Raw genomic sequence first — 13,812 nt, 5'->3', positions numbered from 1 at the left:
AATCTAACTAGTCAACAGTGTTATATACAGTGGTTACTATTTCGCAGTCCAGTCTTATGCAAACTCATTGCATAGGATAACTTCACTCGCATATCACCTATGTTTGTATCAAATACAAAGTGGATCGTATCCATAGTGTAACTAGGAAAAGGTACTCAACCTTATCCCTATACTATAGGCCCTTTAGACTATATCTTGAATATTAATCCCTGTATGTCTCCACATATTGTTCAAGACTAATAAGATAGTCGTGGATGTTAGTTTATTAGATTTATGGTTATTAAGACAAAATAGAATACAACAATATCGATAACATTTACTAAAGTAACATCAATAACTATTTATTGATGAAATGACATCAATAATTCTTTATTGATGACGTACACAATCAATAATATTTATTGAAATAACATCGATAACTCTTTATTAATGACGGTCAATTAATTACATTTACTATCTACAAACTTTATGGCATAAAACCCAATACTATAAACCTGTGTAATGTAATAACTAACATAGAACATAACTTAATACATCACAACCATAAACTTCACTCACAACATTATAACCCTGAATACAACTTATTTACAAGCCAAGCTCTAATTCTCCCTCCATAGAGGCTCATTAATTACAAACCTGATCTAGAACAACATCAAGATTCTTTTAGACCTTTGACCTATGAAACATTTGAGTCAGTGGTAGACTGAACCTTTTTTGACGAGCAACCAGCAACCTTGGAACTCTCCTGCTACCTGGGAGGGAGGGGAGAACAAAACATTAGAAAGCATGAGCTTGGAAGCCTAGTGAATGGCATACTTTATAAACATATGCTTTAAATTGGAAACTCTTTTTTAAATCATTAAACATAAAGTACGATCATTAAAACCGGATCTCTTAACATAAGGCATTAAAACATGCTTAGCCAAATCATTCTTAAGTAAATCATTGAGAATGTAAACTCCACATAAAACATTATGCTCTTAAGTTATCGTAGTGAAAACCAAAGGTCACTTTAACATAATGCATTTTATTTAGTCTTTCTCATAAAACCAAAGATTTAAACATTTCATTTTTCTCATTTAAACCTGAGAATACCTCTTACATAAATTCCATTAAATCCAGAAATATCATTTAAGTAAGGTATCTCAGTTAGATTTCATGCATACACCTTTAACACTTAAACCATAGGCTACTCATAAATTGGTTTTATTTAAACTAAGAAAAATCGTTAAAACACCTCATTAAAACCAGAGATTATGATCATAAATTTTCACTCAAACCAAGAAAACATGCTTAGCCTTTTCAAAAACTGTCATTCATCAGCTTCATCTCCTTGACTGATGAAAACCATACTCATAAAACATTCATATTAAAACATGAGAATAACATAGCATAATATCTCAGCAAATCCAGATATTAAACTCACCTAGTCTTATGGATCCAAGAAAACATATTTTTAGTAACAAACTGGCTATCATCAACTTCCTCTCCTTGACTGATGATAACTAACTTATTGAACTTTTTCATAAAACTAAAAAACATACTTGACCTGTACCCTATCTTATCCCATCCCCATGTTCACATGTAGACAATTTTCAGCTATATATATTAGAGTACGTTGACATTTCCTATCAGTGTATATTGACAATTCCCATCAAACATCTCTGCCGTATGTTAGCAATCCAGGGTACCTAACCAATAGTTGGAAACCCTTTTATTCCAAAACCACATTCTATGCATAAACATCATACATTGCTTATTAAATTCCTCCTTTGAGATCACAAGGAAATCATTCTTAAAAGTCATTAAACATGCTTGAGGATTCTAACATGCTTATTAGAATCCTTTTAGGAAAACTTAGCGTCTCATAATTTCCATTCATGTCATATTATGCTCTTCAAACTCATAAATCATACTTTGAGTTTATAACATACTTCTTATAAATTCTCATTGTAAATCATGGCATGACTAGCCTTTTGGAAAACCATCGCCTAGCATACACTCATTGCAAGATCTAACCTATCAATAACATCATGGAAAATCATAGCATAAACTCCTTTTGAAATAAACCTTACTTAATCGTATTTGAAAACATTTAGAGCATCTAGCTCAATTAGAATGTATCATGCTTAACCATGCCTTAGAAACATTAGAGCATCTAGCTTATGTATGAGAAACTTAAAGCTTTGGCATCCTTTAGAAACATTGTTTCATTTAAACCATATCATGGTTCAACATGCACATGCTTGAGGTCATAAATATATTTGCTACAAATCTATTTGGAAATTATAGCATGGCCTAAACTACTTTGGAAAACATAGTACTTCATAAGCCTTTTTAAAAGCATAACATATCATAATTTCCTTGAAAACATAACATCAAGATGTGGCCCTTTGTAAAATATAACTTGAATAACAACATAAACATCATAACATAGTCCTCTTTGTAAACCTATAGATAAACAAGTTTATCTCAATTATGTTTGAACTCATCTGGAGGATTATACTTATATTAGGCATAACATAGGCAAACTTTGTTTAAAACATATCATAAGCATGCTCTTTAAAATACTTTCAAAAAGTAAAAGCCACTCACTCTTATTTAGCTCCCTTTTAACCCTTTAAAGCCTCAGATACCCCTTCACTCAAATGGCCTTCTTTAAGCCAAGGTGCATTCCTTCACTGCATTGCATGGTTGGTCGTCTGCCCTCCTTGGGTGCATGGGCGCTACACTTAGGTCATGGGTCATGACACAAGCTATGTGCATTGGATCTCGCACACGAATAGCTAGATGTACGACAACTCTAGCGCAGGCGTGTGTGATGAGGCTGGGTGTCAAGCAATGGCATGCAGCAATAACCCCCTAGCATGTGCGGTGTGTATGGATGCAGGCACAGAAGGCATGCAACCCTCAACGCCCATGCATTGACTTAGCCCACCAGTAACAGCCTCTCAACGCCGGCCTTACTCTTCTTCAACTAACAACCCTTTTCGAACTCCCTTCATTTTCCAGCACGTATAACATCAATTCCATCTCCAACTAAACAAAATTTCCTTCATGAAACTTTTCAAGAAATGTCAAGCTTCAAATTCTTCCTCAAAAATTCAGAATGCATCAAAATCCTTAGTCGGCTCTGATTGCTTCAAAATCCAAATCTTCCTTAACTTTCCTTCATTTTTGGACATTCTTTTGGTCAAATCCCTCCATGGCAGTCCAAGAGCAACTTCTACACTCAAATAGCCTCGACTTCACAGAAAATCTTCTTCTTTGCACGAGTCAAATGTTCAAACCACTTCTTTCTCTTAACACTTAGTTAGTTGCTTGCTTCTTTATCACCTAATTTCCATATTCAAATTTTATAGCATATAACTTAAAATCCATTCATTATAATCTGAAAATTTCTTATATGAACTTCTTACAAAACCTTTAAACTAGCTTACCTCAAAATTGGAGCTCTTAATTCTTCTAAGAAAGCTTAAAATTCACTAAACAGAACAGCTTGCTCGATGGAGTCCAGAACCTGCATTACCTTTGATTTCCTTAAGTTTTCAGCATTAATCCGTTGGAGATTCTTCATAACAACCCTAAAGCATCCTCCTCACTCATCAAGCTTTTAAATAACTTCAAAATCCCTTCTTTTGGTCAAGTAGAATGGCCAAACCAACATTATCTTTGCAGCCTTTATTTATAGTCCTTCTTGCATACCTTCCTTGTTTAATAACTAGACACCTATGCATCCAGTTGGCACTTTCTCTACACTTGGCTATTTTTCCTTCAGCCACTTCATCTTTCATGCAATATATGAGTCCTTCACCGACCACCCTTCCTTGTCCTTCAAATTCCTAATGCCTCGTAGTCTTAACCATCGCATGGTTCCACTATGTCTTCCCATCGCATGTGAGCTTGATTCATGCCAAAATAACCTCCAAGGGAAGCCTTCTCAACACTTACCCTTCTCATTTTTCAGCCTATCATGCAAGTTCTACGCCTTAACTCCTTTAATTTCCACGCCTAGGTCACACATCTCTTTGTACAAACTTTTTCTTCACACCAAACTTCTCTCATGCCATCTCCAAGCTTGGCCAAGCCTTCTTTGCTCCTCCTTAGCTTACTTTCCGTGCATGGCCTACCAAGCTTATGTCATGGCATGGTTTCCTCTTCTTCCCTTGTGCATATCCTCAACACCTAGTTGCCCCTTTTATAATCTTGAGCAATTTCACTCCTTGCTAACTCCCTTTTGTGTGAAATCACTTTTCATGCCATGACTACTTACCTAATCCTCTCTTCTTCAAGTTTAAGCTTCTCTTTTCCAACACTCCACGACCCATGCCTACTCCAAGCTTGAACTTCTAAGCACCCTAAGCCAACTCCACAAGCAACTTAACTTGGAATATCTTAGGGAAAAAGTTTCAGGGTTTATAATTTCCCTACCCCTTAAAAGAATTCCGTTCTCGAAATTCACAAATCTCATTCCGAGAACTTCATTTCAAACTTAAACATAACTTATCATAAATAGTACCTCAACAACACCATAAGATTACACAAAACTTGCAACACCATATATATATCAATTTAAACCCTAAGCTTTCTTAAATGTTAAGAAGAATCATCTGATTCTACAATAAGAAACATATTTTTCTTAACGAATCGTGTTTAATTTTGTTATCTTCGAAAACAATTTTATCACTTTCAGAACCAATTCTTATCCCCTAATAAAAGAATTATAAAGAAACAAATAGATTTTTTTTTCCTTTAGAATAAGTGGAATAAGATAATTGAACCTTTAATGTCGAAATAGATAGTAGAAGCTTTATATATTGTATGTCAATTTAACTGTATTCATTTGGATATAGAGAAGCAAGTAGTTAACAAAATCTTAACCCAACTAATTAACTAATCCGTCCTATAATGTGGAAAGGATTCATTTATTTGTATACCCTTATAAATCACTTTTAACATCAATGATTTTAAAATTTGAAGAAATGATGGGTAAATATGAAAAGAACATATACGATCAAACAATGAAAACTAGCCTTCATATAGTGATGTTCATAGAACACATGCGAACTTAATTTTTTGAAAAAACACACACACACAAAAAATAAAAAACGAAGAGATATTGATTCATCACTATCAAGTTTTGAATTTAAACTACTAACTTAAATATAAAAGTTACATTTTTAAGAAACTCTTACTTAACCAAATATTTGTAATAAGTGTTTATATGCATCAACATAAACAATGGGTTAATCCAATAATATTTAAGAAAATGAAATTCCATGGTAGGAAGTTTCATAAAGAAAAAATAAAAGAAAATGAATTTTGATTTAGATGGAAATGAATATCCTAATTGATAACCATATATAAGAGTTAAATTAAAATTCAATAATTTAGGCCATTAGTGACCTCAGAGACAATCACAAATTTGATGTACAATATTTATATGATTGGATTCTCTCAATCATAAGACTTTGTTATACACATGAACATGATTAGATTCTTCTAATAATTTATAGTTTAATTTTTAATAGAAAAAATGGTTTCCCAATTAGTTCATGTCATGTGGAGCTATTTAATAATTGTTTTTGTCATAAAACAATGTCCTATGAAGCCCTTCACTTTGGCATCCAATTCTTTTATTCTTTTATTCTTTTTCTTTTTTTTTTTATTTTTATCCTAACATATATTTGGCAATTGAAAAGGACAATTCCAATCATTGGTGAACATTGCCTTTCAATCTCTTTATACAATTTACCATGACACTCACAAAAAAAAAAATAATAATAATAATATGATATTGTTTAGGTTAAGTAAGTATCGATTTAGTTTTCGAACTTTCACGTTTGTATCCAATATAAGCATAGATTAATGAATTTTAAATTTTACTTTTAAAATATTTAAGTCATATTCGACTTTTTTTTTAATTAACCGCTTTATTAGATACAAATATTAACTTCGAATTTTTTTGTCAAGTAGATTCATAAACATTTTAAAAAGTTAAATAGGGGTGTATTTAGCTTAATTTTTCAAATATTTAATTTTGTAAAAAAAAAAATTAAATTGTTGGACAATCACTCAAAATACCTTTTGAAACACTTTCAAAGTGTATTTTAAACCGTTTTTATCCAAAGAGTTTAAATGAAAATTATTTTTTTTAAAAAAATAATTTTTTTCTTTAATCATCTCAAATAAACCCTAGATTAATGATTTGTTAGACACAAACTTGAAAGTTATAAAATTTTCTCAATTTCTAACCTGGTTGCAACAAGAAAGAGTTGGTTTTATACTCAAGTGAAGACCCCTTTTCATATATATACAAAATCCAAATAATAAAAATAATAATAACAAAGCAGCAAACTTTAATGTATTGAAGCATGGGATTCTAAATGAAAAACATAAACCTATTGAGTTACATTTAGTTTTTTAAAATAATGTTTGTTCTTTATCATAATTTTTATCTATTTTGACTAAACACCTTATTTTTTCCAAATTTTAAAGACGAAAATAAGTTTTTAAAAAATTTCAAGACTCCTCCGGTTCCTAAAAAATACTCCTAAAAGATAGAGTATAAAATAAAGAAATAACAGTGCCTATAAGCACAATTATAAAAAAATAAAATAAAATTAATAACCATTAGATTTTTTTTAAAGGACTTCTGGTAGATTTTGCAAAATAAATTTCAAAAATTAGGTCTAGTGTCATGATTTATTATTTTTACAAAAATAGCAAAAAGACAAGCTCAATACACCCGATACACTTGATACACTACTAGTATACGCCTAATACACTTGATACATTGGTAATACGCATTTGATACATATTGATAAACATTTGATACACTTGATATGTTATTAAAACACGGTTGAAAATGACTAGTTATTTAAGTATTTAAAAAAAATTGCATGAAAATGATTTTAAAAAATATATATTTTTTTTTCTTTAGTTATTCCAAACATGCCTAAATTGTCAAAATGAGTATACTAAACTGAGTGTTAGTGAGCTGTAGATTGAATTTCTTTGATCTATTGTACATTTGTATTTAAAAATGAAAGAAATGACATCATTTAAAAAGGAAAAAAAACTATAAATAAAATCAAGAATAAATAAAATGTAGCAAATATAGAAATTAAAATGAGTAATAACTCATATTACTGCAAACAAAAAATACAAAAATTATATAAATCAATGAAAAAAATACACAGCTAATATATTTTAGATGTGGTATATTATACCAAAAAAAATGTGGGTTTATTAAAAGGGCAAAATTGAAATATGAAATAAACCGAAATTTAAATTTTAGAATTTTGTCACATCTCCAACCCCTAGTTATAGATTTTGGATTTCATATCCATTGTAAATTCCCTTTTTTAAAAAAATTAAATATATTTTCTTTCCGTTTTTCACAATGATATGCATATAAAATGGAGCTTAAGTTAATTATTTATTTACCTCTCCAATCCCAGTCACCTTAAATTGATGAAAATAATTTGCGCGTGGTATAAGTTGCACCTATTTTTATACAATTTAGACAACTCCCAATAAAAATTTAAAAAAAAAAATGTCTTGTGGTAAAAAAATATGAATTATTTTTATTTATTTTTTATAATGTAAGAAAAATGGAGAGAACCAGAGGAACACTTACATGCTGTGTCCGTCATTTTTGGATTTCATGGAGGATGGATATATCTGTAATTTCCTTTGGTGAGAACTTCCCCATCTAATGATCCAAACAAAAGAGCTTCCAAAAGGGTGTTTGATAAAATTTGGAAATTTTGTGAAATGATTTCAAAAAAGACAAAAGCCAGAAGGACACTCAACACCAAATTCTTCTTCTTCTTCTTCTTCTTCTTCTTCTTCTTCTTCATCTCTCTCTCTCTCTCTCTGTCCCTAAAACTCAATCCCACCAAATACTTCCTTTTGAAGAACCAAAATGAGTGAATTTGCAGAATAAATCAAAAAAACAAAAGAAACCCACAAAGAAAAAAGGGTTTGTAGAGATTATGGTTATGGAGATTGTTGTATCAGCTATTCTTTTGGTAGTGGGGATAGCTGTGTTGGTAGTGATTCATGTGTGTATTGTTGGGAGAGCTTTGAGAGGAGAAGGAGAAGGGATTAATAATGGTAATAGTAATTATGGGATGAAGAGATTTTCAAAGGAGGATTTGGAGAAGCTTCCTTGTTATGAATACAAAATGAGGGATTTAGAAATGGAATGTGTGGTGTGTTTGGAGAATTTCAAAACTGGGGAAAGATGTAGATTGTTGCCTAATTGTAACCATACTTTTCATGTCCAATGCATAGATTCTTGGCTTTTAAATACACCCATTTGCCCTATTTGTAGAACTTTTGCTGCTGCTCTTCCTAAAATTTCCTTCATTCAATTGAATTGATTCATATTCTGATTGAGGGTAGTATCTAGTATGTGTGTTTTGCCGCCGCCACTGGTGGCCGGAGGAACTTGATGTTCACAAGAAGCGCCGCCGTCTACTGAATTTGGGGAAAATGTTGAAGGCTTTATCAAAGAGGAGGGGCCGAGAAGAGGGTAAAGTTGGTGTTAATGGAGAATTCTTTTTTTGTGGACGGGGATTCTCGTCGAATATTTTTCTCGTCTGCAACTCTTTTCTTTTTCTTTTTTTTTTTTTCCTGTTTTTGTTTTCTTGTTATTATGTTTTGGTTTATGTTGTTCAGTTTTGTAATTAATAAGAATATGGTCTATTTTTCTTCAGTTTTTTGTGATTTTTGAGAATTTATGGCATTGGATTCTTGGACGCGGTCGTCACGAGACTGCATCCTGCGGCTCTTATTTCAAATGTCAATTTGATAGATATTATGATAATCTCCATTCATAATCTTTACTTTTTTAAAAGTGCTTCTAACTTTTTTTTTTTTTTTCCTTTTAACATCTGAACCAGCTTACACGTACATCAACTTTTAAAATTGAACCTAATAGTCGATGGATCATCATGAATTAAATTCATGATCTCTTAATCATTTATCAAGATCATGTCTCTCTATTTACCACTAGGTCAACTCATGATGATTCATCGTCAAACTTTTATTTTCCTATTTTTTATTCTTGAAATTTCATTCCTTATTTTTTTTCTTCTGCTCTCACTACTATGTTACCCTTTCTCTAGCTTTCACTTTTTCCTCACACTCTTACTTCATTTCACAATGAAAGTTTGGTCAATAGTCCTAGTTGGAGAGAGTGAAAAGCAAGAGAAAGAGAAAAGAGTGAAGTGCAAGAACTCGAAAATAAAATATATATATATATATATATATATATATATGAAAACGTTGTGTAAACAATAGCAAAAGATTAAAACAATTATTTTAAAAAACCAAGTCAAGTCTCTCAAAAATATTCTTTCAAAATATACTATTACATAAAAATTAGATACTTGAAAGATTATTTTTTTATGGAGTGAGAGGAATCAAATCTCTAACTTTGAAATTGATAATATAAACTATATGAGCTAATGCTCATTTTGAGCAGTTGCATAGACAGCCTTTTTTAAAAGGCTTTTATCATTAAAGAAAATGTTAGTGTAGAGACCTACTTCTAGGTTCTCCCTATAATATCTCACTAGTTTTCCCCCCTTTGATTTAACTCAGTTTTTCGTACTTTTGAGTTTATAAAACCAATACTGATAGGCACAGAGAGGAGAAGGTGACAATATGTATTGTGTGGGTGCAAGAGATGAAAATAGAAGTTCAGAGCAAGGTAAATAGAAATCAAAATTGAAACAAATTCGTAAAATAGATGGAGAAATGGCCAGTAAGCCTTGAGAGGAAACAAGGAATAAGAGAATAAGTACACTTTAAAGGAAATGCTAAAAATATGAAAGATATATAGATATATTTGAAACCCCCCAGTTTTCTCCTACCCTAGTGACTCGTCAGACAATCTGTCGACATTTTTGACATTCCAAGAATGATTCCTTTACAATGTTTATAATCTCGATGGATTCATAGTCCGTGACAACAACCACCAGCAATAAAAAAAAACGCTGTTTTCTTCAGAGCCAAATGTTTCACAATTCTCCAATTATCTGATCCGAAAAGGTAACAATGTTTTAGGCTTCTAACCATATTCATAATACCACCATTTACAAGGATAGAAGACGGCGTAAAACCACAATGGGGTCAAAAGACCTAGTTAAACATAGATCTTAAAAGAAGAAAACGTACAAGACAAACAAAAATCTTCTCATTTCTTCTCGGCATTGCTCTCCAATTCTCTCCTAAGCTGCAAAGAGAAGTCGTCATTGACATCATCATCATCCCAGTCGTCTTCCCACTGCTGTGTTACTTCTTTCCCTTCTTCTTTTACTTCCCACTCTGCAGTTGATATGATCATTCATAAGAATATCATAAATGTCTATATGATAACAGAGTATTTAGATTAGCATCCCTATGGAACCAAATTTCTATCAAAGCCATCAAAGAACAAGAAGCAGATTCATTTTCCATCAGAAGGGGGGAGAAGAAGCCACGAGCAACAAGTTCTACACTAGCATCTAAGAGAAAGGTCTCTGAGATATGAGCTCCAATTACTAATTGTGATTAGAATCGATTTAATAAGACTATACATATATCATAGAATGTCATGGCATCCTCCCATTTATGAGTAACCAAGAAACTGCTAGAAACAATAAAAAGCAAACAAATAGCTCTCTCTTATGAGTGCATCTTTAAGTGGTAAAGACACTAAAGAAACGGTCCATTTGTGTTAGTGTGCTAATACATACTAAAGAAACGATCCATTCATGTTCGTGTGCTAATACATACTAAAGAAAAGACCTATTTCATACTTAAAAAAAGGGTTCACATTGTGACATATGAGACAAGCAAGATATCAGCTAAAATGTAAACAAATCAAAAGAAACCCACAGAATAATGGTGTTAGGAACCAAGGTAGTATGGGCTACCTTTGTCCCAAATCGATTAGAATGGAATCACCAATGTGGTACCTAAGTGGCCCGGCTCTCTCACCTCAATAGCTGGCTTTTGGGGTGTGGTTCTCCAAGGTGCTTAAGTATTTAAGGGTTAAAGGGGATGTGGTTCTCCATGGTTAGACTCCTTCCTTATGCTTTGCCCCAGGACTCGATTTTCCTTCCTCAAAACACTGTTGCATTGCCCATGGGAGGATTCAAATCAAGCAGCAGAGCATACTTTTTCAAACCCACCGGGAGGGGGGGGGGGGGGGGGGATACAAAATCAATTTTACCATAGATCAAATTATTTCGTGGATTGGATTTTCTTGATTTTTTTTTTTTACCCAATTCCAAAAATCTTCACGACTTTCAGGGGGGGGGGGGTTGGGGGGGACTTCTACTTCTTCCCTCAATGCATATCGACCATTTGATTTGCAGCAATTCAAAATGGTTGAACTGCAAAAGGATTTTGTCTCTCTCTCACTTTATTTAATAATAAATAAACCATCCCACCAAGATCATCCCTCCAATTTTCTTATATAAAACTAAAATTCCTAGGATTCTTGAGCGCACAGTAGAAAAACTTACCAATCTGTAGGTGTCATCCTGAATATCATAAAAACTTTAATGTGAATAAAGACTTTCCAAATCCTAACAGCAGAATGTCAACCTCAGAGATTATTTGTAAGGGTATTCCTCTAAAGCCAAAAGGCATGTAACTCTGACTCTTTTTCTCTCTAACTAATAGTTTCTGTAATCGATCATTATTATTAGTGCAACTGTATAGAATGCAATTCCAGCTCATCATACGGTATGGGTGATTCTAATTGTATCAGATGGAAATAAAATAGTGGTCATGGGTGAACAAGAAATATTTAGGGTATGCTGATTCAAATTAGAGAATGCTATTATTGCTGTAGCAGTTCTCAGTTATCGCCAAGGCAGTAACAGGACTATGCAGACCCTTCATTGCATTCCCATTCTTTTGGCTGGAACAAGCAGCAAGCAATTCCACATCGGCTAACCATAAACGAAAAACAAGTATACACAGCAAACAGTAGTGAAGAACTCCAAATAAGTGGAGGATTTTTTCATTTTTTTTAAATGATTAACAGTAAGTTGTACCTTCATTAATCTCAAACTCTTCAAACTCATCATCATCTTCAAAGAGATCCATCTTAACCTCCTCAGTCGCAGTTTTGGATTCAGTCGCCATCACAAAGTTTGAACTGTCTACAGATGTAGTATTCAACAAAGATCAGCAATAACCACATAAATAAGTAAAATATATTTATAAACACAAACTAGAAGTCATATTGTACTGCATTCTAAATGACGAATTTATAGTTGAATTTAGCATTAAAATAAGAAGAGCACTGTAGTAAAACCCTAACTTCTCCAATCTAAGATCCCAATCACACAAGAAGCCAGACCATGAAGATCGGGTTAGGTCAAGTATTTTGCAGTATCTCAGAAAAGAGTCCGCATTACATAAACAAAAATCAAGAAGTGTTGAATAGTGAATAGAATACTTGTTCATTCATAAGTGGGATAAGGAGATAGAAATAGCAAACACATCGAATCAGTACATTCGAATCGTAATATGCGACTCCGAATAAAATTGCTGAAGAACTCCAAAGAAAATTACAGATCTAAACACGAGGAAGTCGTAAAATTATAAGAACGAAAATCGATTAAGATTTAAGTGAAGAACAGGAGAGGACATTACCTTCGTTCGTTCTATTAGGACGTGGAGAAAGGTAGTAGAAGGTCGAGAGATGGGTAAGAAGACAAGCCAACTGAAGAGTTTTGCTGTTTAGCAAATGAATTTTTAGCCCAAATAATCAGGTCAAAACGCTGAGCCTTGCGGTGCGGTGTTATATTCTAGATATTTTCACTTGCTTTTAGTTTTCCACTTTTTTTTTTCTTTTCTTTTTTTGATTTTTACAAGGATGATTCAAATTGGAGTTAAAATAATAAAAACTAACTTTCTTTACTTTCTTTGTTCCTCTTACTTACATTCTTCCCTCACATCCTCGTATTCCTACTTCCCTGTCTTTCTCTTCAAAAATTGAAAGTAGAGTAAATCCTTGTGTTCCCCACTCTTTGTGCTCGCGATTAAAGTTTGAAAGTGGCTAGTACCACAAGTAACAAGGATTCGTCAAAGCGAGTAATGAATGGTAGGTAGGCTAAAACGTGAGCGTGAATAATCGTCAAAAAGAGTGATGAATGGTCATACGATACCTACAAACACAAGGGAGAGGGAGAGAAACAGGCAGTGCAAGAACGAGGAAGGAGCCCAAACGAGAATAACAAATAAAGTAGCAAACGCAATCTATATGGTATGTGAAATAAGCAAAAAGTCAATATTCATTATTTCCAAAATTCGGGTCATTCGACTTAACACAACACAATTATGATCATCTATTAAAAAAAACGCCTATTTTCTCCTCTTCTTTTCGATTATTAGGCTCAAATCTTCCCATAAATATGGGTGCACATATTTTTTTTAATCTAAATTATGTGTACACCACTTTGTAAAAAATTGTTAAATATTCTTTTTACTTTATGTTTGGGATAAAATCTACCTAGAGTCCTTGAGACATGAAATTCACGCATAAGTCTAATATGGACAAGCATGAATTTACCACAAAGCACAAGTGGAAGGGAGTTAGGTTACTTAATCCTCTCAGTTAATAATAGTTAATATAGATTATACTTGTTCCAAAGGTGCTAAAATATTAGATATCCAATTATAATAATAACAATAGATTGTGCTTGCTCAAAGGTTAATTGATTAGTTATAGTAACAAAAATAAGACACCATTACATACCTATGAAATTCAATTAATTAAAAGATAGTTGACTTTGTGAA

At 32.5% G+C, this 13,812-nt stretch overlaps 1 protein-coding gene and 1 long non-coding RNA gene across 3 annotated transcripts; both read right to left on the bottom strand.

The window, feature by feature from the left end:
* Positions 1 to 397: 397 nt before the first annotated feature.
* LOC150034641 (uncharacterized) lies at positions 398 to 9,151 on the bottom strand. Its single transcript, XR_016531619.1, has 2 exons — positions 7,643 to 9,151; positions 398 to 752 (listed from the first exon to the last, which is right to left on the bottom strand). It is a non-coding gene; the product is annotated as an uncharacterized LOC150034641 (long non-coding RNA).
* An 862-nt stretch (positions 9,152 to 10,013) lies between these two features.
* Positions 10,014 to 12,837, bottom strand: LOC120082562 (protein DELETION OF SUV3 SUPPRESSOR 1(I)-like). 2 transcript variants are annotated; one of them, XM_039037794.2, is made up of 3 exons: positions 12,667 to 12,837; positions 12,063 to 12,166; positions 10,014 to 10,341 (listed from the first exon to the last, which is right to left on the bottom strand). In XM_039037794.2, exons 2-3 carry the CDS (start codon positions 12,151 to 12,153, stop codon positions 10,211 to 10,213), a joined length of 222 nt encoding a protein of 73 aa, XP_038893722.1. In that variant the 5' UTR covers positions 12,154 to 12,166; positions 12,667 to 12,837; the 3' UTR covers positions 10,014 to 10,210. The 2 variants fall into 2 exon arrangements, with proteins under 2 accessions (XP_038893722.1, XP_038893721.1); XM_039037793.2 differs by having other exon boundaries at positions 12,063 to 12,170; positions 12,667 to 12,807.
* Between the last annotated feature and the right edge of the window lie 975 nt (positions 12,838 to 13,812).

Source organism: Benincasa hispida, chromosome 8, assembly GCF_027475165.1.
Source record: "Benincasa hispida cultivar pf3 chromosome 8, pf3_genome.v1.1, whole genome shotgun sequence".
Lineage (NCBI taxonomy): Eukaryota > Viridiplantae > Streptophyta > Magnoliopsida > Cucurbitales > Cucurbitaceae > Benincasa > Benincasa hispida.
Note: the sequence above shows the minus strand (reverse complement) of the source record. Positions and strands in the feature narration are given on the sequence as shown.

Excerpts from the sequence above, each read along its gene's own strand:
- LOC120082562 (XM_039037794.2), bottom strand. The coding sequence starts at position 12,153 with ATGGCGACTGAATCCAAAACTGCGACTGAGGAGGTTAAGATGGATCTC. Across the intron at positions 10,342-12,062 it reads AGAGTTTGAGATTAATGAAG|AGTGGGAAGTAAAAGAAGAA; the intron begins GTACAACTTACT and ends TATCAACTGCAG.